We start from the raw sequence: 27,602 nt of genomic DNA on the forward strand, positions 1-27,602 counted from the left end.
CTGTGCTTAAGCTGTGAATATGAGGTGGAAGATCTACAATTAACAGTAACTTAACCAATAACTATTCAGTACATTTGACATCAACTTTTATAAACAGAATAAATCTGTGCTTAAGCTGTGAATATGAGGTGGAAGATCTACAATTAACAGTAGCTTAACCAATAACTATTCAGTACATTTGACATCAACTTTTATAAACAGAATAAATCTGTGCTTAAGCTGTGAATATGAGGTGGAAGATCTACAATTAACAGTAGCTTAACCAATAACTATTCAGTACATTTGACATCAACTTTTATAAACAGAATAAATCTGTGCTTAAGCTATGAATGAGGTGGAAGATCTACAATTAACAGTAGCTTAACCAATAACTATTCAGTACATGACATCAACTTTTATAAACAGAATAAATCTGTGCTTAAGCTGTGAATGAGGTGGAAGATCTACAATTAACAGTAACTTAACCAATAACTATTCAGTACATTTGACATCAACTTTTATAAAACAGAATAAATCTGTGCTTAAGCTGTGAATGAGGTGGAAGATCTACAATTAACAGTAGCTTAACCAATAACTATTCAGTACATTTGACATCAACTTTTATAAACAGAATAAATCTGTGCTTAAGCTATGAATGAGGTGGAAGATCTACAATTAACAGTAACTTAACCAATAACTATTCAGTACATGACATCAACTTTTATAAAACAGAATAAATCTGTGAATATGAGGTGGAAGATCTACAATTAACAGTAGCTTAACCAATAACTATTCAGTACATTTGACATCAACTTTTATAAAACAGAATAAATCTGTGCTTAAGCTATGAATGAGGTGGAAGATCTACAATTAACAGTAGCTTAACCAATAACTATTCAGTACATTTGACATCAACTTTTATAAAACAGAATAAATCTGTGCCTAAGCTGTGAATATGAGGTGGAAGATCTACAATTAACAGTAGCTTAACCAATAACTATTCAGTACATTTGACATCAACTTTTATAAACAGAATAAATCTGTGCTTAAGCTATGAATGAGGTGGAAGATCTACAATTAACAGTAGCTTAACCAATAACTATTCAGTACATGACATCAACTTTTATAAACAGAATAAATCTGTGCTTAAGCTGTGAATATGAGGTGGAAGATCCACAATTAACAGTAGCTTAACCAATAACTATTCAGTACATTTGACATCAACTTTTATAAAACAGAATAAATCTGTGAATATGAGGTGGAAGATCTACAATTAACAGTAGCTTAACCAATAACTATTCAGTACATTTGACATCAACTTTTATAAACAGAATAAATCTGTGCTTAAGCTGTGAATGAGGTGGAAGATCTTCAATTAACAGTAACTTAACCAATAACTATTCAGTACATTTGACATCAACTTTTATAAACAGAATAAATCTGTGCTTAAGCTATGAATGAGGTGGAAGATCTACAATTAACAGTAACTTAACCAATAACTATTCAGTACATGACATCAACTTTTATAAACAGAATAAATCTGTGCCTAAGCTGTGAATATGAGGTGGAAGATCTACAATTAACAGTAGCTTAACCAATAACTATTCAGTACATTTGACATCAACTTTTATAAAACAGAATAAATCTGTGCTTAAGCTGTGAATATGAGGTGGAAGATCTACAATTAACAGTAGCTTAACCAATAACTATTCAGTACATTTGACATCAACTTTTATAAACAGAATAAATCTGTGCTTAAGCTGTGAATGAGGTGGAAGATCTACAATTAACAGTAGCTTAACCAATAACTATTCAGTACATGACATCAACTTTTATAAAACAGAATAAATCTGTGCCTAAGCTGTGAATATGAGGTGGAAGATCTACAATTAACAGTAGCTTAACCAATAACTATTCAGTACATTTGACATCAACTTTTATAGACAGAATAAATCTGTGCTTAAGCTGTGAATGAGGTGGAAGATCTACAATTAACAGTAACTTAACCAATAACTATTCAGTACATGACATCAACTTTTATAAACAGAATAAATCTGTGCTTAAGCTATGAATATGAGGTGGAAGATCTACAATTAACAGTAGCTTAACCAATAACTATTCAGTACATTTGACATCAACTTTTATAAACAGAATAAATCTGTGCTTAAGCTGTGAATATGAGGTGGAAGATCTACAATTAACAGTAGCTTAACCAATAACTATTCAGTACATGACATCAACTTTTATAAAACAGAATAAATCTGTGCCTAAGCTGTGAATATGAGGTGGAAGATCTACAATTAACAGTAGCTTAACCAATAACTATTCAGTACATTTGACATCAACTTTTATAGACAGAATAAATCTGTGCTTAAGCTGTGAATGAGGTGGAAGATCTACAATTAACAGTAGCTTAACCAATAACTATTCAGTACATTTGACATCAACTTTTATAAACAGAATAAATCTGTGCTTAAGCTGTGAATGAGGTGGAAGATCTACAATTAACAGTAGCTTAACCAATAACTATTCAGTACATTTGACATCAACTTTTATAAAACAGAATAAATCTGTGCTTAAGCTGTGAATATGAGGTGGAAGATCTACAATTAACAGTAGCTTAACCAATAACTATTCAGTACATTTGACATCAACTTTTATAAACAGAATAAATCTGTGCCTAAGCTGTGAATGAGGTGGAAGATCTACAATTAACAGTAACTTAACCAATAACTATTCAGTACATGACATCAACTTTTATAAACAGAATAAATCTGTGCTTAAGCTATGAATATGAGGTGGAAGATCTACAATTAACAGTAGCTTAACCAATAACTATTCAGTACATTTGACATCAACTTTTATAAACAGAATAAATCTGTGCTTAAGCTGTGAATATGAGGTGGAAGATCTACAATTAACAGTAGCTTAACCAATAACTATTCAGTACATGACATCAACTTTTATAAAACAGAATAAATCTGTGCCTAAGCTGTGAATATGAGGTGGAAGATCTACAATTAACAGTAGCTTAACCAATAACTATTCAGTACATTTGACATCAACTTTTATAGACAGAATAAATCTGTGCTTAAGCTGTGAATGAGGTGGAAGATCTACAATTAACAGTAGCTTAACCAATAACTATTCAGTACATTTGACATCAACTTTTATAAACAGAATAAATCTGTGCCTAAGCTGTGAATATGAGGTGGAAGATCTACAATTAACAGTAACTTAACCAATAACTATTCAGTACATGACATCAGCTTTTATAAACAGAATAAATCTGTGCTTAAGCTGTGAATATGAGGTGGACGAGCCTGGGGATAGGAACAATAAGACTTTCCGAAACAAACCAAAATATGGGAACGTTCTAGATCACCCCAGGCGAGCCCGCAGGGAACCCGGGAGCCGGATGCTCCTCCCAGCTGGGCCGGCGAGCCGCGCGCATTGTGAGGTAACGCCGCAGCGGTTGCCGCGTTCTCTTTCAAAAGAAAGCGCCGTCCTCGCACAGTTGAAGCCCCGGGAGACGCCGAGAGCCCCTCCCTCCCCACCCGAGGCCGCCCCGGTTTCCGGGAGGAGGAGGAGGATGGCCAGCGGCTCGGACGGGTCCTCGTCCCCTCGCCCCGGGGGCACCCCCGGCCGGAACCCCGCCCTCCCCGTGGCTCTCCCGCCGCCCCCCGGCGCCCCGGAGCCTCTGGCGCAGAGGTCCCCGGCCAGGGACGGCGGCCCGGACCCCCGGGAGGCCCTCTCCCAGCCCGGCCTCTTGGAGGAGAAGCTGGTGCCCCTGGGCGAGAAGCTGAAGTACCTGATGAAGAAGGCGGAGGACTTCCAGACCTACCTGCTGTACAGGTGAGACGCGGCCTCGCCCTCTGCCCTAGCAGTTACAGAATTCCCCCCCCCCCCCCATGTGGCCCTCTTAAGACCTCGTTTGCTGTCTGTAACCCCCCCAAAGGTGTGAGAATAAATGTTTTCCCCGCCCCTAAGCGTAATCTTCCCTGCTCAGCGCCCAAGAATGGCTTTTTTAAAATAAATCCACCGCAGGCGAATCGTCTTTTTGCCCTAAAATCCCAAGGCAGAACAAGAATTGGGGATTCGCAACCAAGCAAGCTCCTCTTAAGTTTAACACGAGCTACCACCACCCCCCTTAATAGCCATGAATCGGTTTATCGAGGGAACCCCCAGCTCTGTAATGCAAGGCTGGCAGCTGGGCCTGTAGGAAACCCCTTGCCTTAAAAGCGCTCTCTGTAGCCCCCCCCCCCCCCCCACAGGCTCCTCCCGGAGACCCTTGCCCCTGGCTCCTCCATCCTCTCACCCAGGCACCCTGCACGTGCCCCCCCCCCCCCCCCCCCCCCCCGGATGGACCGAGATCGGCACCCCCAACTAGTCCTGCCTGCTTGCCTGGCTGGTGGGGGCTCATCGGGTCCGCTAAATCCAAAATGACGGAGCAAGGATAGCCAGGCCGTGGGAGCGAGATGGGGGATACACCGGGACAGCGCTTCTCAACCTTTGTTTTTCGGCCGGGACACAGCTGACGGATGGTTCTCACGCGCGTGACACACTGAGCATGTGACCGGCGCGGGGCTAAATGTAAACCTGCACTCTGCAATCCACGGGAACCCCCTCGACCCCCCCAGCGATGAGTGCAGAGCAGATCTGGGGCAGCACCCTGTACAACTCTCCATAGAAAAAAGATGTGCTGGTGCCATCTCAGTAAAAGCAACACAAACTCCCTCTACTCCTTATGAAAAGACAGTAATTTACCACTGATGCATGTCCCATTGAGAAATAAGATTGATACAAAATGCCTACACGCTAGTAAAATACCTCACCTCGGTCACACACACCCAGAACTGACCTTCACCAAGTACAGAAGGACCACAAATTATAAATATGGAGACAGAAACTGGAATGGAAACCCCAAAAGAAGCCACTCTGCATGCGGTGCGAACCTGGAGAACTGGAAAGAGAAATATAGCACCTAACACAGTCCCAGGATCTGCAGTAATGCACAGAAACTAATCCACACAAAGTTACACACCTGCATTATGGAACACATAACAACCCTTAAACACCAATACACCTCCTATTAGGAACACAGAACAAGCCAAGCTGCTATAGAGCCCCACACAGAAATAATTGTAAAACTATACTAATAAATGTTACAAAACAGCTGATGAACAGAAAAACATCCAACAATTAGAAACTCAAACATTAATAAAAATTATCCAAACATCAATAAAATATTTCAAAACAGCAGCCACATTACATAATACTCAATAATTAAATAGGCAGTCATTAAGAAAAATGAACTTAAAAAGCCACCTTTACTTACCCCCTCCAGCAACTCTCCTACTCCTTTCCCTTCCAGGCCAATAGAACTCACCAGAAGCAGCAAGGGCTGTGGAGCTCTGTCCTCATGGTCTTCTTCCTTAGCACCCACAACCAGTCACACACACACACCCCCAGTTACACCCCATGACCAGTCTCGGTCTCTCTCTCACACCAGTCATCTTCCTGACAAGCTCTCAATCACACACAAATGCTCTAGCACCCATTCACACCCACACACACCAGCCCTCACCCAGGCACCCATTCACACCCACACACACCAGCCCTCACCCAGGCACCCAGTCACACCCACACACACCAACTCTCACCCAGGCACCCATTCACACCCACAGTCACCAGCTCTCACCCAGGCACCCATTCACACCCACATACACAAGCTCTCACCTAAGCACCCATTCACACCAGCCCTCACCCAGGCACCCATTCACACCCACATACACAAGCTCTCACCTAAGCATCCATTCACACTAGCCCTCACCCAGGCACCCATTCACACCCACATACACAAGCTCTCACCCAAGCATCCATTCACACCAGCCCTCACCCAGGCACCCATTCACACCCCTCACCTAAGCACCCATTCACACCAGCCCTCACCCAGGCACCCATTCACACCCCTGCACACAAGCTCTCACCGAGGCACCCATTCACACCCACACACCCAAGCATCCATTCACACCCACACACACCAGCCCTCACCCAGGCACCCATTCACACCCACAAGCTCTCACCCAAGCATCCATTCACACCAGCCCTCACCCAGGCACCCATTCACACCCACACACACAAGCTCTCACCCAAGCATCCATTCACACCCACACACACCAGCCCTCACCCAGGCACCCATTCACACCCACAAGCTCTCACCCAAGCATCCATTCACACCAGCCCTCACCCAGGCACCCATTCACACCCACAGACACCAGCTCTCACCCAGGCACCCATTCACACCCCTGCACACAAGCTCTCACCCAGGCACCCATTCACACCCACACACACAAGCTCTCACCCAGGCACCCATTCACACCCACAGACACCAGCTCTCACCCAGACACCCATTCACACCCACAGACACCAGCTCTCACCCAGGCACCCATTCACACCCCTGCACACAAGCTCTCACCCAGGCACCCATTCACACCCCTGCACACAAGCTCTCACCCAGGCTCCCATTCACACCCCTGCACACAATCTCTCACCAAAACCCTCCTCTTCCTTCAGTGCAGGGATGAGCTCCCGTGGCAGCCTTGCTTGGTCGCGGTTTGACTCCACCATTCCTCCCACTCCAGCCCCAGGCTATGCTATGCCCCCTTCCTCCTGCCTCTCCGGCCAATCAGAGGCTACCTCTCTTCCTTCCGCTCCCACTGACCGGGTAGACGCTTCCGATTGGCCTGCGCGGGGGCAGGAAGAACGAAGGAGGCTCCCCGTTGGGCAGTGGGAGGTAGGAAGAAAGGAGGCTTCCCATTGGCCTGCGCGGGGGCAGGAAGAATGAAGGAGGCTCCCCGTTGGGCAGTGGGAGGTAGGAAGAAAGGAGGCTTCCCATTGGCCTGCGCGGGGGCAGGAAGAATGAAGGAGGCTCCCCGTTGGGCAGTGGGAGGTAGGAAGAAAGGAGGCTTCCCATTGGCCTGCGCGGGGGGGGGGGGGGTGGAAGAATGAAGGAGGCTCCCCGTTGGGCAGTGGGAGGTAGGAAGAAAGGAGGCTTCCCATTGGCCTGCGCGGGGGGGGGGGGGGGGGGGTGGAAGAATGAAGGAGGCTCCCCGTTGGGCAGTGGGAGGTAGGAAGAAAGGAGGCTTCCCATTGGCCTGCGCGGGGGGGGGGGGTGGAAGAATGAAGGAGGCTCCCCGGTGGGCGGGGGGAGGAAGGAAGAAAGGGGGCTTCCCATTGGCCTGCGGGGGGGGGGGGGGGTGGAAGAATGAAGGAGGCTCCCCGTTGGGCAGTGGGAGGTAGGAAGAAAGGAGGCTTCCCATTGGCCTGCGCGGGGGGCTCGAAGAATGAAGGAGGCTCCCCGTTGGGCAGTGGGAAGTAGGAAGAAAGGAGGCGTCCCATTGGCCTGCGCGGGGGCTTAATTTCTGTGCAAGTAGACGTCCTTTTGCCTGCCAGTTAACCCAATTTGGTTTCAGCTGGTCACCCCTGTCCTCCCCCCTCTTGCATACCTAAGCTCCTTTTTGCCCGTCCTAACTGCAAATCATTGCAACTGTACATAACCCTTGCATATAATTTAGTGCATCACTTTTCTGCTATTCTGACCTCCTAACTACTTTAATCTCATTGTAATTCTGACCCCCCCCCACCTCCAAGTTATTTCCCCTGTTCACTGTAACTTTGCCTCTGGTTCCATGTACACCCATGTGATATTCTATATGAAGGTCGGTATAGAAAAGTTCTAAATAAATAAAAATAAATGACAGTGGCCGGTGGAGTTGATGTGCGTCTCTCTCTCTCTCTCTCTCTCTCTCTCCAGCAGGGACAGAGTACGGAAAGAACAGTTCGCCAAGGCCATGCCCACCTTCCTCCACACCTGCCAGCCCTTCCTGTTGTACATCGAGTCCGTGTCACGGGACACGCTGCCCGGGAAGAAGCCCGTGCCGGAGGGCGTGCAGAAACGGGTACTCCGCGCGCGCCGTCCTTACATTTGACCTTTTGCGCCAAGGGCCAGGAAGTGGTCACCCGCCGGTACGAAAGCCCCGCAGGCCGGCCGCCGTACCGGTCAAGGCTGGGGGTTTCCCCGGACGGAGGCTGCCTCGGGGGGGGGGGGGCAGGTTCGGCTGAGACACGAGTGCGCCCGCTGGCCAGGCAGAACAATCGTGATCACCTTAACAAGGCGCAAAAATCCCTTTGTCTTCCCAGAAAACCTGGGGACTGAAACTATCGGTGCGCTTAGGTGCCAGACGGGGCAAGTACAGGAGGTAAAACATGGTTTAAAATGCATCCTGGTTTAACTCTTCTTCTCTGTTCCCCCCAGCTCCTGGAGATCTCCCAGCAGCTGGTCTCCAGGCTGGAGCAGCTGGCACTGATGTATGCCTCATTTGGATTCATCTCCCTGGAGGACACGGACCCATGCAGGTACAAGGGGAGGCCGAGGGGAGTGGGCATCAGCGCGGCAGCGCCTGGTTCAGTCCTGCGAGCAGCCCTGTGCTAGCACCAGGGAGCAGTGCGCTCCCTTCCTGCCAGCCCTGCCTGTTCTCTACCTCCCCTCCCTCAGCATTCCTGTTCTCTGCCTCCTCTCTCTCTCTCTCTCTCCCCACCCTCCATCCCCCCCCCCACCAGCGCTGCCTGTTTCTTCTGCGGGAAGTTCTCGCTGGGCCTGTCCTGTCAGGTGTCCGTCTTCCGGTACTCCATGGCGGCGCTGTACACGGCGGCTTGGACCCCCAGGAACCTGTACAAGAAGATGAGGTGGAACGTGGAGGTTTCGGAGGAGACCCCGGGAACAAGGACACGAGAACAGCGCACAGAATAGTGAGTAGTGAGGGCCGCAGGGGCCGGGAGGCCGGGAGGGTGTGTGGTAAAGAGGCGCAGAGCCCCGCAGCAGACGAGGTTAACCTCGCCGGGTGATGTCTTTTATCATCTGTCATCTCTCTGGCCCCCATAAAGCCAAATTAGCAGGAACTTAGCCTTCTAGGGAGGGGGCAGCGGGGGTGATGGGAGTGATCCGGGGCTTCTCTTCTCTCCCCCACCCTCCTCCAGCTACTTCCTCTGCTATCGAGACACGGGTGAGGAGCTGTCCAAGACCGGCCCGGCCTCCACCTCCACCAAGATCCAGAAGCTGTGGTCCATTGGTCGCTGGGTCCCGCTGGCCCCAGGCCTGGAGTCCGGGGACCTCTTCTCTTGGTAAGATGCACCCCCCCGTCCTCTCCTCTCCTCCCCCCCCCCCCCCCCCCCCCACCTGCTTCCAGTAGTCTGGCGGCACCACCTGCCGCTGGCTGCCTGCACCCGCCCTGACCATGCACGCCGCTGTCTCATTGACTTACAGCCTACGGGCTCCAGAGGGAGGCGCTCTTTAGCGCAGGTAATTTTAAAAAAGGGCATTAGCGGTAAAGTTGAGAGATTGAACCCGTGCCCCCCCCCCCCGAGAATGCCCCGGCTCGCGAGTGAGGTGACGCACTTGGAGACAATTATCCCCGTGAGACGCAGCCGCACTCGCACGGGGGGAGACGTAGATGCAGATAAGAGACCAGCAAAGGTCCCTACAATGTTTTGGGGCTTTTTTTTTTCTGACATTTATAGAATGCCCTAAACCCGGACCAGGGGCTGCCTTTACAGCTAATTATATATATATATTGGAACAAGGAGGGGGGTGGGGGTCCCTGTCCCAGAGAGCTGTTAGCCAAAGCGAGCGCCTGAGGTGGTGGAAGATAAAACAGGGCCGAGGCAGGGTCGGCGCACGTAAAACTGGCACTCGTGACTGAGCGCCCGCTCTCCTAACCCGCGCTGAGCCCCCACCTCTCCCGGCCGCCCGCCTCTGTAAAAAGGAGGCGTTAGGGGGGGGGGGGGGAAACTGCGCGTCCCTGGCGCCTCCTCTGCCTCGGGCGCCCGGGAGAGGTGGGGGCTCAGCGCGGGTTAGGAGAAAAGGGCGCTCCGTGTGAGCGCCCGTTCTCTCCCGCTACCTTCACAATAACCGTCCAGGGCCTGGACCCAGGGATCTTGTGCGTCCAGAAATTTAATTTTTAATTTTTTTTTTTTTTTAACCGATTCCGCTTTCTGTGGCCCCTCCTACACAGTACGGCAGCGATACTAGTAAGAGTCCTGGAGGCTTTGTGGGCCGAGGAATAATTATGTGGAAGGCATGCTTTTGAAACCTCCGAGGTGTCGAGGCCATGGGAAGCTGGATTTGAACCCCGAGCTCTTGGTTCCCAGCCCTAACCGGTTAATGGTAAATGTTAAGAAGAACGTCGCTGAAACGGGAGCCCAAGACAAACGGCACTGAGCGAGCAGGGTTTACCTTTCAGAGGATTTCATATTTCCCACTGTGGCAGCCCCAACCTCCACTGAGTGAAGGCCGTGGAGAAAGGATGGTGGCAGCGATGGGATTGAAGCCAAGTTTGTGTTCTGCTCTACCCAGCTTTCTATTGCTTGCCTCTTGTAACCTGTCCCCCCTCTCTCTCTCTCTCTCTCTCTCAGGATCCTGTGTCCACAGCCCACAGGGGAGTACCATCGCCTGCTGACCATCGGCTTTGAGGAGCCGTCGCTGACTCTGGCCACCGACCTCCTGGTGCAGATTCTCACCAACCACGGGGTGGCTCCGGGCCCCTACTCTCTGATGCCCTGAGGATAACGGAGGGCACGGCGACTCTCCCGCTGCCCCCGCCTGCCAGTGGGGGTGCAGAGGGGGGGGTCGTCTTGGAGCAGCAGGATTTCCGAGGACGACCCCCGAGGGCGATTCTCGTACCTCCCCCCCGGGCATCCTTGGCTGTTTTGCCCGAGCGTAGCCTGCGGACCTGCACAGTGCTCCCCATTTATTCCCCTGAAAACTCACCCAGCCCGCAGTCACCGCCTACAACCTGCCTGGCTTGAGCAAAAGGATGCTCCACCCGACCGCCTTTCAAGCCCCCCCCCCCCCCCCCCCCTGCTGACTGCCCCTCGCTCTGCCCGAGTGGGGCAGGAAAGATGAATGTCCCTCTTGGTCTATCAGATTAAACCACTTGAGTAATTGGAAACAGTTGGGGGCTTGCATTTTATTTGCTGTGTGTGTCAGGGAGGGGCGTGGATTTTATTTTTTTTGTGTGTGGGGGGGGGGGGGTGGAGTGGGATCCACCTTGCACCGAGGAAGAGCTGGACCCCCATGGACCGGAGACGTAACGGTTGGGGAATAAAACCAGGATCCGACCGGCTTTGTCGCCAATGACCTGGGAGCTGCCCGGTTCTGCCCCCCCCCCCCAATAACTCTCCCTCGAAGCTCCCAATCCCATCCAGGCTCTGCCCCAATAGGCGGCTCTTGGTGAGGCCCAAGGAATCCCCGGCAGTGCTCGGGGGCTCGTCCGGGAGCGGGCGGTGCGGCTGGCGGGCCCGGCCATGTCTTAGCCCCTTTGCTGGCTAAGAACGGGTCTCCCTGGGCCGGGGAGGGGGGGGGTGTCAGCCCAGCTTCCCTGCCACACCCGAGGAGAGGCTCCCAGGAGAAGGATCCCTGCCGGGGGGGGGGGGGAGCTCTGAGAGGCAGGGACGCCCTCCGTCCAAACCTTCCCCCCCCCCCCCCCCCAGTGATCCCCGGCCACACTGCTAAGGATACATCCCAGCTGCTGGCCCCATCCCAGCATATCCCTCCTCACCTAGGACAGTTTTGTCATCATCCTCCTCTGTATCCCACCCTCTTGGGCGTTTCTCCTCCCCCCCCCCCCCCCCCCCCCCACTGGTTTAGACGTTCCTGAAAAGGTTACGCGATGCAAGGAAGGCGAGTGAGTGGTAACGGCAAGGTTTCATGCTGATGGGCGATGGGATCCATTCACTGGGAAATTCAGCTTGGGCGAGCAGATGTGGCATGCGCACACACACACACACACAAGTGCATCAAGACACGGAGAAGCGTGCCCAATGTGCGCCGGCTTACAAATCGGATTCGTGCCCCCTCGTGGTGACTGAAAGATGAAATCCATTTGCAGACACGAACGCGTGAGCTACTGCCCCATCCCCAACATCCGAGTGAAATTAACAATCACGCCTTAGGCTTTGCAGATAGAAATGGTCTTGTGTCAAAAGGAAGTGCAAGTGTGTGTGTGTGTGTGTGTGTGTGTGTGTGAAGCTTGCACAACTGCTGCCTGTGCTGTACCTGTTCTGTGCTGGGCCAGTGTGTGCAGGTGCGAGACTGGAAGATTGGGCATCCAAATGGCAGATGAAATTTAATGTGGATAAGTGCAAGGTGATGCATATAGGGAAAAATAACCCATGCTGTAGTTACACAATGTTGGGTTCCATATTAGGTGCTACAACCCAAGAAAGAGATCTAGGTGTCATAGTGGATAACACATTGAAATTGTCGGCTCAGTGAGCTGCGGCAGTCAAAAAAGCAAACAAAATGTTGGGAATTATTAGAAAGGGAATGGTTAATAGAACGGAAAATGTCATAATGCCTCTGTATCGCTCCATGGTGAGACCGCACCTTGAATACTGTGTACAATTCTGGTCGCTGCATCTCAAAAAAGATATAATTGCGATGGAGAAGGTACAGAGAAGGGCAACCAAAATGATAAGGGGATGGAACAGCTCCCCTATGAGGAAAGGCTGAAGAGGTTAGGACTTTTCAGCTTGGAGAAGAGACGGCTGAGGGGGGATATGATAGAGGTGTTTAAGATCATGAGAGGTCTAGAATGGGTAGATGTGACTCGGTTATTTACTCTTTCAGATAATAGAAGGACTAGGGGGCATTCCATGAAGTTAGCAAGTAGCACATTTAAGACTAATCGGAGAAAGTTCTTTTTCACTCAACGCACAATAAAGCTCTGGAATTTGTTGCAGAGGATGTGGTTAGTGCAGTTAGTGTAGCTGGGTTCAAAAAAGGTTTGGATAAGTTCTTGGAGGAGAAGTCCATTAACTGCTATTAATCAAGTTTACTTAGGGAATAGCCACTGCTATTAATTGCATCAGTAGCATGGGATCTTCTTGGTGTTTGGGTACTTGCCAGGTTCTTGTGGCCTGGTTTGGCCTCTGTTGGAGGCAGAATGCTGGGCTTAATGGACCCTTGGTCTGACCCAACATGGCTTATACTGCTGCTGCCTATGCTCTCCCAGCCCTGGGCTGGGGCAGCGTGTGTGTGTGTGTGTGTGTGTGAAGCTTGCACTGCTGCTGCCTGTGCTGTCCCTGTCCTGTGCTGGGGCAGTGAGTGTGTGAAGCTTGCACTGCTGCTGCCTGTGCTGTCTCTGTGCTGGGGCAGTGTGTGTGTGTGTGTGTATGTGTGTGTGAAGGTTGCACTGCCACTGCCTGTGCTGTCCCTGACCTGTGCTGAGTCAGTGTGTGTATGAGGGAAGCTTGCAGTGCTGCTGTCTGTGCTGTCCCTGTCCTGTGCTGAGTCAGTGTGTGTGTGTGTAAAGCTTGCACTGCTGCTGCCTGTGCTGTCCCTGTCCTGTGTTGGGGCTGTGTGTGTGAAGCTTGCACTGCTGCTGCCTGTGCTGTCCCTGTCCTGTGCTGAGTCAGTGTGTGTGTGTGTGTGAGTGTATAAAGCTTGCACTGCTGCTGCCTGTGCTGTCCCTGACCTGTGCTGAGTCAGTGTGTGTTAGAGGGAAGCTTGCAGGGCTGTTATTCTGCAGAAGTAAAAATGGAAGCAAGCAGCTTGTTAGAGCAAAACATTGGCCGGCAGCTCCGCCCCTCCGCGGCCCCAGAGCCCTGGTGGCGGTGCATTGGGCGGGTCCATCCTGGATCATTCTGGCAGCGAGGGAGGAGGCAGAAGAATCCAGCAAGCGAGGGAGGGGAGCGCAGGCAGAACTGTGCTAGTGGCTAAGGTTAAAAAGTAGAAGGAATCCAGGTCAAGCATGGAGGGGAGGAGAGGAAACCTTGCTCCAGGAGGGTGTGAACACTGGCACAGAGAGGAGGGGAGGTTGGAAACCCTGCTAGGGAGGAGAGGAGGAGGCGGACCCCTGCTAAGGAGGGAAGGAGAAGGAGGCGTGAACCCTGGCAGGGAGAGGAGGTGGAAGCCCTGCTAGGGAGGAGGAGCCCTGCTAAGGAGGGAAGGAGAAGGAGGCGTGAACCCTGGCAGGGAGAGGAGGAGCCCTGCTAAGGATGGGGAGGTGCAAGAAGAGAGAACCCTGTCAGGAAAGGAGGAAGGGTAACCGGGAGGAGGAGGAGGAGGAGAGAATCCTGCAAGGGAGGGAGGGGCAGGAGGAGGGGGAGCCCCGCCAGGGAGGGGAGGAGAGGAGAGGAGGAGGGAGTGGTGGATCTCTGCCAGGGAAGCTTCGCCTTTCCGCCGGGCACCCTGCCCAGGCCCCTGTCTGCGGAGGTCGGGAGGGAGTTGAGGAAGAAAACAGGCGAAGGAGCTGCGGAGGGGAGAGGAGAGGAGAGCCAGGCCCGGGGGCTGCTGCTGCTGCACGGACAGACAGACAGACAGACAGACGGAGGGGAGATCATGCCCACCTCGGGAGGGGAGTAAGTGAGACCTCCCAGGGGCGCTGGGTCAAGTTTCCCCCCCCCCTTCCTGTTTAATGCTTCCCCCACCCCGTGCACAGCTGGAGGGGGCCCCGGACCTCCGTCGTTTCTTCGGGCTGTGCCCTTGGGTCGCTCTGGCCGGGGGGGGGGGGGCTGCTTTTCCACCCCTTCTGGGTCTGTCTGTCCCCCGTGCCCCCGGTCTCGCCCCTGCATGCATGGGACCTGCATTTCTGCTTTCCCTGATAATATAGCGGTATGGGGGGGGGGGGATACACGGTGGTAGAAAATCAGGAGTGGTTTATCTGTGGTGGTAAACTGAAGCCCCCGCCCCCCCCCCCCCCGGCAGCCGGAGGGGCGACCTTGTCACATGCTGTAACCGGAGAGCCGGACGGGTATTTATAGCAGCCCGGCTGACCATGGGCACAGCTGGTGGGGGAGGGCTCCTGCCCTCTGCCCCCCCTGGAACGGTGTCTGTGTTTGCTCTCCTCTGTCTGAGGCCACTGGCCCGCCCCTTACAGGGGAGGGAGGGAGGGAGAGGCAAACACGTAGACCTGAGAGAGGGAGAAGAGAGAAGCAGGGGGTCAGGAAAAGCCAGAGAGACGCTAATAACGCAGAATGGTGAGACTGCCGGCAGGGGGTTAGGGAGACCCCCCCTTCTGCACCCCACTCCCCAACATACAGAGAGTAGTGGGGAGCAAGAAGATGTTCGAGATCACACACACATGGACCCGGATACCCCCCCCCCCCCCCCCCGGCACTGCTGCCCCGAGCTGGCGAAGTTCTGCCGCCCCCTTCGGTTTGAAAGCGAGCGTGACCGGGCCCGGCCCCTTGCAGACGGCCGCCAGGTTCGGTTCTCGGAGGCCTCCAGAAATGCGCGCGCGAACGTTAACGAACGTTCACGGTGCGTGTCAGGGCCGCCGGACCTGCCTGTTGCTCTGTTCTGCAGCCCCAGGAACTAACCTGGCCGTCCCTTTAAGTTGCACCACACGAGACCCTGGGTTTCGGTTTCTACCTCCCCAAGCGGGCCGACGCGATACCCACGCGCCAAAAACAAAAAAAGAACGCCGCGCGCGGTCACCTCTCCTGGGTGCTCGACGCTCCGGGGCTGGCGTCGCCTTTCCAGGGTTGAAAGGCGTGCGCCGGGTGCACATTTATTTTGTACATAAGAGGCTAATAACCTCGTATATTTATTTACGCGTTCATTTAGCGGTTTTATGTACCGTCGTCCCAAAAGAAGATCAGGACGGTTTACAAAACCAGCATTTCAAACTCTTGGCCGACATTCGCCTACCGCCTCAACGTTCACTGTCCTAGGTCAACACAATGGCAAATGCCGATAGGCGTCCCCATCCACTTGGCGTTTTACGTGCACTATTGGCCGCACACCGGTTCGGACGCTCGTTTTGGCCGCGCCGATCCCCCCCTTGCTGCATCGGGGGGGTTTATTAACGGGCGCGCGACGACCTGGGCGCGCGGCATATTGCATCGGCCTGTTTGAGAGGACCGTGCTCCGAGAGGAGGGGGGGATGAACGACCAAGGTTCGCCTTGCATGCCGAATACTCTCTCGCTGGCCCTAGCTGCTCGCCCCCCCCCCACTCCCTCCAGAAGGGGGCGGCTTTAGTGGGTCAACTCCCCTTGTTTGTTTGTTTATTTTGTTCCCCCAGCAGCTCCAAGGGGGAGGACTACTCCACTGCCATCCTCCAGCAGAAGCACAGGCCCAACCGCCTCCTGGTGGATGAGGCCATCAACGAAGACAACAGCATCGTAAGCTTGTCGCAGGTAACTAAACGCCTTCCAGGGTTATTCACGACCGGGACGCGCTCCGTCCAGGCTCTGGCGCCTCTTTGTTTAAAGTCCTAAAGCGTTATTTACTTTTTTTTCCCCCCCCAATTATCGCCCGTGTACCGTCGGTCGTCTTTTTCAGAGCAAAATGGAGGAGCTGCACCTGTTCCGCGGAGACACGGTAATCCTGAAGGGGAAGAAGCGCCGGGAGACGGTCTGCATCGTGCTGACGGACGACACCTGCCAGAACGAGAAAGTCCGTATGAACCGGGTCACGCGAAACAACCTGCGGGTCCGCCTGGGGGATGTGGTGAGGTGAGAGGTTCTGGGGGAGGGAGAGAGAGAGGGGAGTGGACGAATGAAGCCATTGAAAAGGATGGTGGCTAGAAAGAACGAATTGGAGGAGTGGAGAGGCTGTAGGGCGAAGAGGTGGATGGACGGGGAGGTTCAAAGAGGAGAGAGGGTGGTAGATGAGAGAGTCCATGGCAAGAGGGGGAGAGTGGATGGATGGAGAAGCCTTGGGGAGACGGGAGGGTGAATACATGGAGAATCCCGATTTGTAAAAGGCAGAAAAAAACTGGAGGGCTTATGGGGGGTGGGGGGGGGGTTTGAATTTGAAATGCCTAAGAGGGCAGGGAGTGCACTGGATAGATGGTGAGGATGGATCTGAGAGAGGCTGGGGGTGTGAAGGCTTTATCAGAAGGTAGACGGGAGGTGAAATAACCCCGCGGAAAGGCCGAAGGCAGCCGAGGGTCGAAACGGTTCCCAAGGGGGGAAGAGGTTGAACTGGGAAAGAAGTCGGTAAAATGCAAAACTGGCTCCTCCTGAACTTTCAATGTGACCTGAGTCTTTTTTTGCGTTTTTCTTTAGCATTCAGGCATGCCCAGATGTCAAATACGGGAAGCGGATCCACGTTCTGCCCATCGACGACACCATCGAAGGCCTGACCGGGAACCTGTTTGAGGTTTATCTGAAGCCCTACTTCCTGGAGGCTTACCGGCCCGTGCACAGAGGTGACTGTTGCTCCCTCAGCGTGCGGCAGCCACAGGGTGACACACCAACCCCCCCCCCCCCCCCCCCCCCCCCGAGCTGGTGGCTCCTGTAATTCCGAAAGGTGGGCTGTCCGAGCCTGAAATACCATGGCTCTTTGCGTGCGAAGAACGCGCTCACTGGGTCTGGTGTTCTTATAAAAGGTCAAGGGGGGTGGTCACAACGCCAGGACAGACCTGAGCCCAGGAAAGACTTGAGCGCAGAAAATGGAAATGTCTCTCTTGTTATCAGCAGGTGGTGCTCTTGCTTGGTTGGTGTTCTACTGGGAAGAAGGAACTTCTCGGCATTAAGACAATGGACAATTAAATTCTACCCTCAAACTGTTCTGGAGCTTTTCCAGATTTTGCAATTGCAAAACTGGGGCTACAGATCTCCGAATTGCTTGGGACAAACACGAGAGCAGGCAGAATTATCCGTGCAAGCATGGGGGCTATCTAACCAGCCCAGGAAATCACGCTCGTGGGTCTTAAAAATATTCTCTCTCTCTCTCTATTCTTGCTCGTGGTAACCTGCTTCTTTCTTCTCGTCCGCCTTTCCAGGTGACATTTTCCTGATCCGGGGAGGGATGAGGGCCGTGGAGTTCAAGGTTGTGGAAGTCGACCCCTCGCCGCACTGTATCGTGGCCCCGGATACCATCATCCACTGCGAAGGGGAGCCAATCAAAAGAGAGGTGGTGCCATTCTCTGTTTTTCTTCCTCCCTCTCTTGGTCGCGCGTTCCTCTGGCTCCGTTCCCCACTCAGATTCCTCTGAAACTGAAAAGGAAAAGTAAATTAAGTGGACAAAGAAGATCAATGGGAGGGGATTTGTCTATTGCTTGGATTCTTCTGGTTGGGTTTCACCATTTTACTCTTTGCATTCAACGCTGGCTTTCATGGTTGGATCTTGCTGAAGTCTCGATGGATGGGGGTTGGCTTTTACTGAGTTTCAGATCTCGTTCTTTGCTTTCAGTGTTGGATTTTGTTAGGATTTTCTATATTGTGTTTGCGGTCCAGGTGATGGATATTACTAGTCTTTCATTGTTGGGCCATGCTGTATTGAGTCAGGTCTAGTCAATTACTGCTGTTGAGTTTCATTGTTGGATCTTGGGTTTTGCTGTGTTGAACATCAAGACATGTTGGCTTTCATTGTTAGGTCTTGCTTTTAAGTTTTTGCTGCTGGTTCTCTTCTCACCTTTTGTGTCTGGTTGTCAAATTCTCATTGTGTCATTTAATTATAATCTCATCCTTGTTGTTACTTCAGGATGAGGAAGAGAGCTTGAATGACGTAGGGTATGATGACATTGGAGGTTGTCGGAAACAACTGGCTCAGATCAAAGAGATGGTGGAACTTCCTCTCCGACATCCAGCACTTTTCAAGGCTATCGGCGTGAAGGTAGATTTTCCCCTCTGCATCGAAAACAATTCTGTACACTCTTGAGACCTCAACCCTTGAGATTGAGATGTGCCAATTTTACAACAGTAAGGCAAACAGTGAGAAAAAATCCATTACCATGCCCTTTAAGCACTCATTAAGAACCCGGGATATAAGGCTACTTTGTTCTTAATTTCTGATTTCTTCTTTTCCTAGCCCCCGCGAGGGATCCTACTCTACGGCCCCCCTGGAACAGGGAAAACTCTGGTGGCACGAGCAGTTGCCAATGAAACTGGAGCATTTTTCTTCCTTATCAATGGTAAGAAGAACTGGTGAGAGAGGTAGTAGGACATGTCCATATGGAAGACGTGGTCCAATAGTGCACTTCTCATTAAATGTCTTTTCCATGCATCACGGTCTTGGTGGTCAGACGAGGGTCACAGATTGCGCTAGACTCGGGTCTTTGGATAGCCCATTGACAAGTCGCATTTCTTGTTCACCCAGACTCCTCCGTATGTGCTCTTCCCATTTTTCAATAGCCCGTGTACACTTTGACCAGGTCAGGTTTTCCTCTCTCTCAGGTCCGGAGATCATGAGCAAGCTGGCTGGCGAGTCGGAGAGTAACTTGAGGAAGGCTTTTGAAGAAGCCGAGAAGAATGCACCCGCCATCATCTTCATTGACGAACTGGATGCCATCGCTCCCAAGAGAGAGAAGGCGAGTCCCAGCTTGGTGTGGGGGGGCCTTCCATCTCTGTGCTTGCTGTGCATCCTTCCTCCTGGCTTTCCTCTATCTCCCAGCACCCCAGCATATAGCGTTAGTGGTGGGATGCTGCTCCGCTGGAGATTTTATAAGATGATCATGCTTCATCTGTGAATGTCTCAATATGACCGAGCACCACAACCATGTTAATGTTTTAACGTTCTCAGTAACTTGATAGGGATCAATTTAAAAAAAACAAAACAAAAAATTCAGAGGCTGCCATTTATCTGGATACGTTTTGTCTAGATAAATGGGAGGTACTACGGGGTAGAGTTGAGTTAGCTGGTAAGAAAGAGTTAAAGTTATCCAGGAATTTAGCCAGTTCAGTAGCAATAATAAGGTAAAAGAAATCTAGCGGGCCTACTGGCCCGATCCCCCCCCCCCCCCTAGTGAAACGAATGAGGAACCCTGCCAGCCAAGTCCCCCCCCCCCTGAAATATAGCACAAATGTTGCAGGCCTATAGGCCCAAAAAGCCTCCTCACCCCGCCATCCCCAAAAATCACAAAATATATAACGTATGTCGCTGCCAGGCATCCCACCCACCCCCACCCCGAACGAATGCCACCGAAGTGAGGGTCGGGCACGGGCTGAGCTGGTGGGTTTGTTCATCTTTCAGACGCACGGCGAGGTGGAACGCCGAATCGTGTCCCAGCTCCTGACGCTCATGGACGGCCTGAAGCAGAGGTCCCACGTGATCGTCATGGCCGCCACCAACAGGCCCAACAGCGTGGACCCCGCTCTCCGGCGTTTCGGTGCGTACACTGATCCCTGCAGGTATCGGAAGGGCTTCGTTCCTCACTATCTGTAGGCAGGAGAGAGAGAGAGTGTGTCTCTGCTGTCAGAAACCAGATTCGGAGAGATTGGGAAGGCCGACGGCCACTGGGAATATTCACAGTGCACCTGACACTAGAAATTGCGTGGATACACAGGGTACCTTCCCCAAAGGGCTGACCCTCTTAAGTTTGAGCTTCAGGTAGTCATGTGACCTATTAAAACTCAAAAAGCAAGACCGGTGGCAGCAGTGGGATCGGGCCCTAGGCCTGCAGGTGTCTCTCCACAGTTGTGCAACAATGAAGGGTCCGGCCTAGGGGAGATCAAGGTGGTCTTCCAGTAAAGAGCTGGGTGTGACTGAAGGTTCCACCGAGGTTTTTATTTCAGCTGCAGGCCTGGAAAGAGAGACGGGCGCAGAGGTGCGTTCGGGGTGGGGGGGGGGGGTGTTCCCCATCAGGGGCTCGCGTCTCTGGAGAAGCAAAACTTTATTCCCACCTGTTGTCCGCCAGACAAGCTTTTCAGGGGAGAGATTGCGCCTTACTGGGGGGAGAGGGGTGGGAACCGGAGGCGGAGCTGGGGCTGGTGCCGTTTCAGGCTGCGTGATGTGTTTTTCTCCCTAACAGGTCGCTTTGATCGGGAAATTGACATCGGCATTCCCGATTCCACGGGCCGGCTGGAGATCCTCCAGATCCACACGAAGAACATGAAGCTGGCGGATGACGTGGACTTGGAAAGAGTTAAGTGCCGCGGGGTGGGAGCGAGATGGAACGGGGGGGGGGCGAGGGGGCGGTAATCTCGTGTAGAGGGAGGGAAACCCCCCCCCCCCCCCCCGCCTCAGCAGACCAGCCGCTGTCTGCCCACTAAGGCACCGTTCACCCTGCCTGTTGGGGCCCGCCGTTTTTTTGTCTTGGAAGTGAACCGATTCCTTTTCGAGGCCCACGATAATCTTTCTACCGTAGCCCCCCCCCCCCCCCCCCGACACGAGAATCGATCCGAGACTTCGCCTGGATTTCCGGAGACCGCAGGGGGTCCCTGTCCGTTCCATGTGATCCCCCCCCCCCCCGTGGAGGGGACTCTCTCGCGCGCGTGCTCGCTCTCCCAATCCTCCCGGGGGGCGGCGTTTCCGGAAGAAGGTGAAGCTTTGCCGTCCTGGGCCCGGTTTTACCTGCCGGCTCGGCACGAGGGGTCCCCCCCGGCCTTCAGAGGAGGCTCCAGGTTGCAGGCGTGGGCAGAGCGCCCCGGCGTCAGGATTCGGTAGCACGGATCTTTGACTTGGCGTGACGGGAAAAGTGCGTTTTCTCAGTGTGCGCGAGGTACGCGGTTTCTTTCGTCATGCCTGCGTGTGGGAAGGGGGTTTATTTTTTTGTGTGATTACGCAGGGATGCGGTTATAACATGTTTGGTTTGGTTTTTTTTGCCGGCTGTGTCTGTACATCCGTGTCGTGTTGCGTTGACGAGTGTGTGTGTGTCTACAGTATGATTGTTGTACGTGGGAGCGTATTTCGCTGGCATGTCCCTGAGCCTGGGGCGTGCGTTTTTGTCTTGAGCTCTTACCTTTTGACTGTCTTCTGATCCGGACACTTGGCCGCAGGTGGGGAACGAGACGCATGGGCACGTGGGCGCTGACCTGGCGGCGCTGTGCTCCGAGGCGGCACTGCAGGCCATCCGTAAGAAGATGAACATCATCGACTTGGAGGACGACACCATTGATGCCGACATCCTGAACTCCATGGCTGTGACCATGGATGACTTCCAGGTACTGGAAGCCCCTAATCAGCATTCACCCTACATCCATCGCCTACTGTCCTTTCCCCTACTGTCCTCTTCCTTACATCCATCGCCTACTGTCCTCTCCCCTACTGTCCTCTTCCTTACATCCATCGCCTACTGTCCTTTCCCCTACTGTCCTCTCCTCTACATCCACCGCCTGTCCTCTCCCCTACATCCATCGCCTACTGTCCCACCTACTGTCCTCTCCCCTACACCACCCTTAATATTCTCTCCCCAAGACCTTCTGTCCTCTGACCTACATCCACTACCTCCCCTCCCACTCATGTCTCTTGACTACACTCCACTCCATCCCACCCTCCATCCTCTTTTCCTCTTCTTCCTCAGTCTTATCCTACACCATCACTTCCTGCTTTCTTCCAGATACTGACTCCCTCCCTTTCCTTGCCCCACCGCCTCCTCTCCTCCACCTTCCCCTCCTCTCCTCACATTGCTTCATTTTTCCTCCCGCTTTCTCTTTTTCTTGTGATTTTTATGTTCTTTCTTCTCTCCCTTCCAGCCTCGCCCCACTTTCGCTCTTCCCATCTCTCACATCTCTCTCCTGAATTCTGCTCTCCATTTCCTTCTCCTCCTCTTCTACCCCAGCTCCATATCCTTCCCTTCCACCTCTCTCTCTCTCCTCTCTCTCTCATCTTCCCTTCTCCATCTGATTTATTTTCTTGCTCTGTCTAGCAAGTCTGCTGCTTTGTTGATGTCTTTCACCATCTCTGCGTCTTCCCCTTCCTTTCTCTTCTCTCCCTGCCTCAGTGGGCTCTGGGACAGAGTAACCCATCAGCACTGCGGGAGACGGTGGTGGAGGTGCCACAGGTCACTTGGGAAGACATTGGTGGGCTGGATGAGGTGAAGAGAGAGCTGCAGGAACTGGTGCAGGTGAGTGTGCTTGGGAGAGTGCTCCAGTGAGATCCTCAGTTGGTAGAGGAGGGCTCTTTTAAGGTGGGTTACATTTTAATGTAGCATATACTGAAAAGGGAGGGTATAGGAGGTGAAGGGTCAGTGGGAACCTGTAGGTAAAGGTGTGGTGTTTCGGTCCTTGCCAGGTTCTTGTGACCTGGATTTTCCACTGTTGGAAACAGGATGCTGGACTTGATGGACGCTTGGACTGACCCAGTATGGCCAACTTCTTATGTTCTAAGAGATGTGGGGGGAAAGGGGTTTGGTGTAGGCATAGGGAGCAACCATTGGTGAAGATGTTAGGAAGGGTTTGAGAACTTAAATTCAAGGAAAGTCATTGCATTCCTTCTCCTTGTATTTTTCCTGGGTCAGGGTCAGACCTCATGACCTTTCCTCATGTATGTGCATGTCTCTTTATCTTCCAGTTCCCTGTTGAGTACCCTGACAAGTTCTTGAAGTTTGGCATGACGCCATCCCGTGGCGTGCTCTTCTACGGTCCACCTGGCTGTGGTAAGACCCTGCTGGCAAAAGCCATCGCCAACGAATGCCAAGCCAACTTTGTGTCCATTAAAGGACCAGAGATGCTGACCATGTGGTTTGGAGAATCTGAAGCTAACGTCCGAGACATTTTCGATAAGGTGAGGGAGCAACGTTGCCGGTGTTCCAACGGCTCATCAGCCAACCAATGTTGAGTTGGGTTGACCACTAAAATGATTCTGATCCCTTGTGGTCACTTGTTGTCCTGGAGGTAGATCTGTAGAATTGTACAAACTGAGGTGGCCAGGCTGAAGTGTTCTATCATGACGGGATTCATTGATGCATTTGATACTGGAGTAGGCAGGGTTTGGCCTCCTGGTAGAGTGGAAAATGGGATAATGGACCTGGTCCCTTGACTTCAAAGCAGCACAGGGGACTCGGAGGAGTAAGCGCTTGGCTGAGGTTTTGGATGGGTGATTGAATAGGAGCATCTGGTTTGACCTCATATCTAGGTAGGAGACTTCTGGGGGCAGAACTATTTTAAAACCTAGGGCTGGCCCATAGATCAGCAGGACTCATTCAAATGAGAAGCCACTCGTGGGTGGTGTGGGAGATACCTGGGGAGAAGGGAAGCCTTGTTAATTGCCTGAGATGGGCTGGGCGAGGTTAGGGGAAAGGCCTTGGAGAGAAGTTTCCAATCACGGAGGTTGCGTGCGCTGGCTTTCCACAGGCTCGCCAGGCGGCACCCTGCATCCTCTTCTTCGATGAGCTGGATTCCATTGCCAAGGCACGAGGTGGCAGCGCAGGGGACGGCGGGGGAGCTGCCGACCGCGTCATTAACCAGATCCTCACCGAAATGGACGGCATGTCCAACAAGAAGACAGTCTTCATCATCGGTGCCACAAACCGGTAAATGCTCCTTCCTGCTCTCTCCAGTCTTGTAGCCGTGTCGTAGTGGAGACCCCCCCCGTGTCCAGGTACTGGGGAGGGTTGGGGGAGATACAGCGCAGTACTATGGGGGGGGGGGGGAATGGAAGGGGGAAGACAAAAGGATGTGAGCTAGGCCTGGAGGCAAGAGTAGGGAATTCTTGGCCCTGTCCGGGGGCAGGTTGTTACGTATTTTGAAGAGTAGTGTCTGACGACCTCGCCTTCCCTCTACTAGGCCGGACATCATAGATCCTGCGATCCTGCGCCCGGGCCGCTTGGATCAGCTGATCTACATCCCCCTGCCCGACGACGGGTCCCGCGTGGCCATCCTGAAAGCCAACCTGAGGAAGTCCCCTGTGGCCAAGGTGGGTTATTTTCTCCAGCCGCGCGCCGGCGCGTACGAGCACCCCGCGCGCGCGGCTTGGGGTTAAACGCTTTTCCCGTCTCCCGGCAGGACGTGGATCTGAATTACCTGGCTAAGATCACCCACGGCTTCTCCGGCGCCGACCTGACGGAGATCTGCCAGCGGGCCTGCAAGCTCGCCATCCGCGAGTCCATCGAAGCCGAGATCCGGCGGGAGAGGGAGCACCAGCGGCACCCGGAGGCCGCCATGGTAAGTGGGGGGGACGACCCCAGCACCGTGAAGAGTGGGGGGGGGGGGCCAAGACACCCGGGACCACACTGCTCTTGCCGTGACGTCTTTATTACCGTGTTCTCTCCCCCCCCCCCCCCCCCATGTCTCCAGGATGACGACTACGACCCGGTCCCGGAGATCCGGCGCGATCACTTCGAGGAGGCCATGCGGTTCGCCCGGCGCTCGGTCAGCGACAACGACATTCGCAAATACGAAATGTTCGCGCAGACGCTGCAGCAGAGCCGGGGCTTCGGCAACTTCAGGTATGGGGGTGGGGGGTGGGGACAGGTTCCTGGCACTCCCAGCCCAGGGGGCCAGGGAGCCCGCCGGGGGTCTCATGGCATTGGTGGGGGGGGGAATCAATGCTGGATTTGCAGCTTGGGGGGGGGGGGGGGGGGCGAGGAGGGGGAGCTGGCGGCCTGGGGGAAGGGCCCCGGTGAAGCGATTTCAGGTCGTTCGTGGGCGCTCGGGGCCGCCCTGGCACGCGGTCAGTGGCGGGGACACCGCTCCGACGTTTATACTCCGGGCTCGGGCAGGTCCCTCTCTGATATCCCTTCCACCGCCCCCCACTGCTGACTCGTACTCTTCCCTCCCCCCCCCCCCCCCCCTCAGGTTCCCCGAGGGCAAAGAGAGCGGCGGCAGCGGCAGCGACTCGAGGAAGAACGACGGCGGCGGCGGCCGAGGGAGCCTCTTCCGAGACGAGGGGGACGACGACCTCTATAACTAAGCCAAGGTCATGCGAGGTCATGGCTCCTCCTCCCTCCCCACCCTAGGGAAGAGGGGAGGCAGCAGCAGCTTCTGGGGTGAGGGGGGGTGGCGATGCCGCAGAGACTCAGCAGCCCCCCCCCTAGCCCCCCCCCCACTGCTTTCAGTGTCTGGCTTGGCAATGCGAGAGCTTTCAGGGTCTCTCATGCTCCGGTTAAGCCCCAATCATCCGGGAGGACTGCCCCCCCCCTCGCATAGCGCTGAACCCTCCTCCCACCCCCTTAAGGTTTGGTTTTTAGTTTCTGCCGGGGTGGGGGGAGGGGTGGTGCCCCCTGCTCTGTCTGGCTTGTGCCCTCCCGACTGCTGCTCGGGGGGGGGGGGGGGATCTGCCGTGAGCTCCGGTCCCCCGAGCAAGGATCACTGGACACGGCGGGGGCTTCCTCCTGCAACTGGAGAAGAGGGGGACCTGCTCTGTGGACAATGAGAATTATTTTTGCCTTTTGTAAAGTTATGATAATGTAGGAAATAAAATTTTAAAAATGGGGTTGTGTTACTCTCATGTGTCGTAGCTTTTCTACCATCCAACAGAGAAGAAAGTGTCTGCTGTGCCCCAGAGGTGACGGGCTCTGTATCCCTGCTCCCATCCCCTGATCCCTCCAGTCCTAGAGGTGACAGGCTCTGTATCCCTGCTCCCATCCCCTGATCCCTCCAGTCCTAGAGGTGACAGGCTCTGTATCCCTGCTCCCATCCCCTGATCCCTCCAGTCCTAGAGGTGCCAGGCTCTGTATCCCTGCTCCCGTCCCTTGATCCCTCCAGTCCTAGAGGTGACAGACTCTGTATCCCTGCTCCGATCCCCTGAGCCCTCCAGTCCTAGAGGTGCCAGCCTCCGTATCCCTGCTCCCATCCCCTGATCCCTCCAGTCCTAGAGGTGACAAGCTCCGTATCCCTGCTCCCATCCCCTGATCCCTCCAGTCCTAGAGGTGACAGGCTCTGTATCCCTGCTCCCATCCCCTGATCCCTCCAGTCCTAGAGGTGACAGGCTCTGTATCCCTGCTCCCATCCCCTGATCCCTCCAGTCCTAGAGGTGACAGGCTCTGTATCCCTGCTCCCATCCCCTGATCCCTCCAGTCCTAGAGGTGACAGGCTCTGTATCCCTGCTCCCGTCCCCTGATCCCTCCAGTCCTAGAGATGACAGGCTCTGTATCCCAACCCCTGTATCATACGAACATGCCATACTGGGGCAGACCAAGGGTCCATCAAGCCCAGCATCCTGTTTCCAACAGTGGCCAATCCAGGCCATAAGAACCTGGCAAGTACCCAAAAACTAAGTCTATTCCATGTAACCATTGCTAATGGCAGTGGCTATTTTCTAAGTCAACTTAATAGCAGGTAATGGACTTCTCCAAGAACTTATCCAATCCATTTTTAAACCCAGCTACACTAACTGCACTAACCACATCCTCTGGCAACAAATTCCAGAGCTTTATTGTGCGTTGAGTGAAAAAGAATTTTCTCCGATTAGTTTTAAATGTGCCACATGCTAACTTCATAGAGTGCCCCCTAGTCCTTCTATTATCCGAAAGAGTAAATATCCGAGTCACATCTACTCGTTCTAGACCTCTCATGATTTTAAACACCTCTATCATATCCCCCCTCAGTCGTCTCTTCTCCAAGCTGAAAAGTCCTAACATCTTTAGTCTTTCCTCATAGGGGAGTTGTTCCATTCCCCTTATCATTTTGGTCGCCCTTCTCTGTACCTTCTCCATCGCAATTATATCTTTTTTGAGATTCGGTGACCAGAATTGTACACAGTATTCAAGGTGCGGTCTCACCATGGAGCGATACAGAGGCATTATGACATTTTCCGTTTTATTCACCATTCCCTTTCTAATAATTCCCAACATTCTGTTTGCTTTTTTGACTGCCGCAGCACACTGCACCGACGATTTCAATGTGTTATCCACTATGATGCCTAGATCTCTTTCTTGGGTTGTAGCACCTAAAATGGAACCCAACATTGTGTAATTATAGCAAGGGTTATTTTTCCCTATATGCATCACCTTGC

General features: G+C 53.0%; 2 protein-coding genes across 4 annotated transcripts; both read left to right on the forward strand.

The window, feature by feature from the left end:
- Positions 1-1,214: 1,214 nt before the first annotated feature.
- On the forward strand, positions 1,215-10,973 carry C19H19orf67 (chromosome 19 C19orf67 homolog). 2 transcript variants are annotated; one of them, XM_029584181.1, is made up of 6 exons: positions 3,296-3,834; positions 7,796-7,940; positions 8,297-8,397; positions 8,602-8,790; positions 9,019-9,162; positions 10,453-10,973. In XM_029584181.1, the coding sequence occupies exons 1-6, from the start codon at positions 3,398-3,400 to the stop codon at positions 10,598-10,600; spliced, it is 1,164 nt and encodes a 387-aa protein (XP_029440041.1). In that variant the 5' UTR covers positions 3,296-3,397; the 3' UTR covers positions 10,601-10,973. The 2 variants fall into 2 exon arrangements, with proteins under 2 accessions (XP_029440042.1, XP_029440041.1); XM_029584182.1 differs by lacking the exon at positions 9,019-9,162 and having other exon boundaries at positions 1,215-3,834; positions 10,453-10,585.
- A 3,241-nt stretch (positions 10,974-14,214) lies between these two features.
- Positions 14,215-26,081, forward strand: LOC115080667 (transitional endoplasmic reticulum ATPase-like). 2 transcript variants are annotated; one of them, XM_029585016.1, is made up of 18 exons: positions 14,215-14,400; positions 16,069-16,180; positions 16,326-16,498; positions 17,054-17,196; positions 17,773-17,903; positions 18,474-18,605; positions 18,801-18,903; positions 19,166-19,299; positions 19,962-20,097; positions 20,740-20,852; positions 21,707-21,871; positions 22,651-22,773; positions 23,220-23,432; positions 24,002-24,180; positions 24,434-24,563; positions 24,653-24,811; positions 24,944-25,095; positions 25,445-26,081. In XM_029585016.1, exons 1-18 carry the CDS (start codon positions 14,381-14,383, stop codon positions 25,557-25,559), a joined length of 2,433 nt encoding a protein of 810 aa, XP_029440876.1. In that variant the 5' UTR covers positions 14,215-14,380; the 3' UTR covers positions 25,560-26,081. The 2 variants fall into 2 exon arrangements, with proteins under 2 accessions (XP_029440876.1, XP_029440875.1); XM_029585015.1 differs by having other exon boundaries at positions 14,216-14,400; positions 16,066-16,180.
- The last annotated feature ends 1,521 nt before the right edge of the window (positions 26,082-27,602 follow it).

This window comes from Rhinatrema bivittatum, chromosome 19 (genome assembly GCF_901001135.1).
Source record: "Rhinatrema bivittatum chromosome 19, aRhiBiv1.1, whole genome shotgun sequence".
Taxonomy (NCBI): Eukaryota; Metazoa; Chordata; class Amphibia; order Gymnophiona; family Rhinatrematidae; genus Rhinatrema; species Rhinatrema bivittatum.

What these genes read in the sequence shown, in the direction of transcription:
- C19H19orf67 (XM_029584181.1), top strand. Translation starts at nt 3,398, where the DNA reads ATGCTCCTCCCAGCTGGGCCGGCGAGCCGCGCGCATTGTGAGGTAACG. An exon ending in CAGACCTACCTGCTGTACAG is followed by an intron (nt 3,835 to 7,795) that starts GTGAGACGCGGC and finishes CTCTCTCTCCAG; the next exon opens with CAGGGACAGAGTACGGAAAG. An exon ending in CGGAGGGCGTGCAGAAACGG is followed by an intron (nt 7,941 to 8,296) that starts GTACTCCGCGCG and finishes TGTTCCCCCCAG; the next exon opens with CTCCTGGAGATCTCCCAGCA.
- LOC115080667 (XM_029585015.1), top strand. Translation starts at nt 14,381, where the DNA reads ATGCCCACCTCGGGAGGGGA. An exon ending in GCATCGTAAGCTTGTCGCAG is followed by an intron (nt 16,181 to 16,325) that starts GTAACTAAACGC and finishes CGTCTTTTTCAG; the next exon opens with AGCAAAATGGAGGAGCTGCA. An exon ending in ATGACGTGGACTTGGAAAGA is followed by an intron (nt 20,853 to 21,706) that starts GTTAAGTGCCGC and finishes ACTTGGCCGCAG; the next exon opens with GTGGGGAACGAGACGCATGG.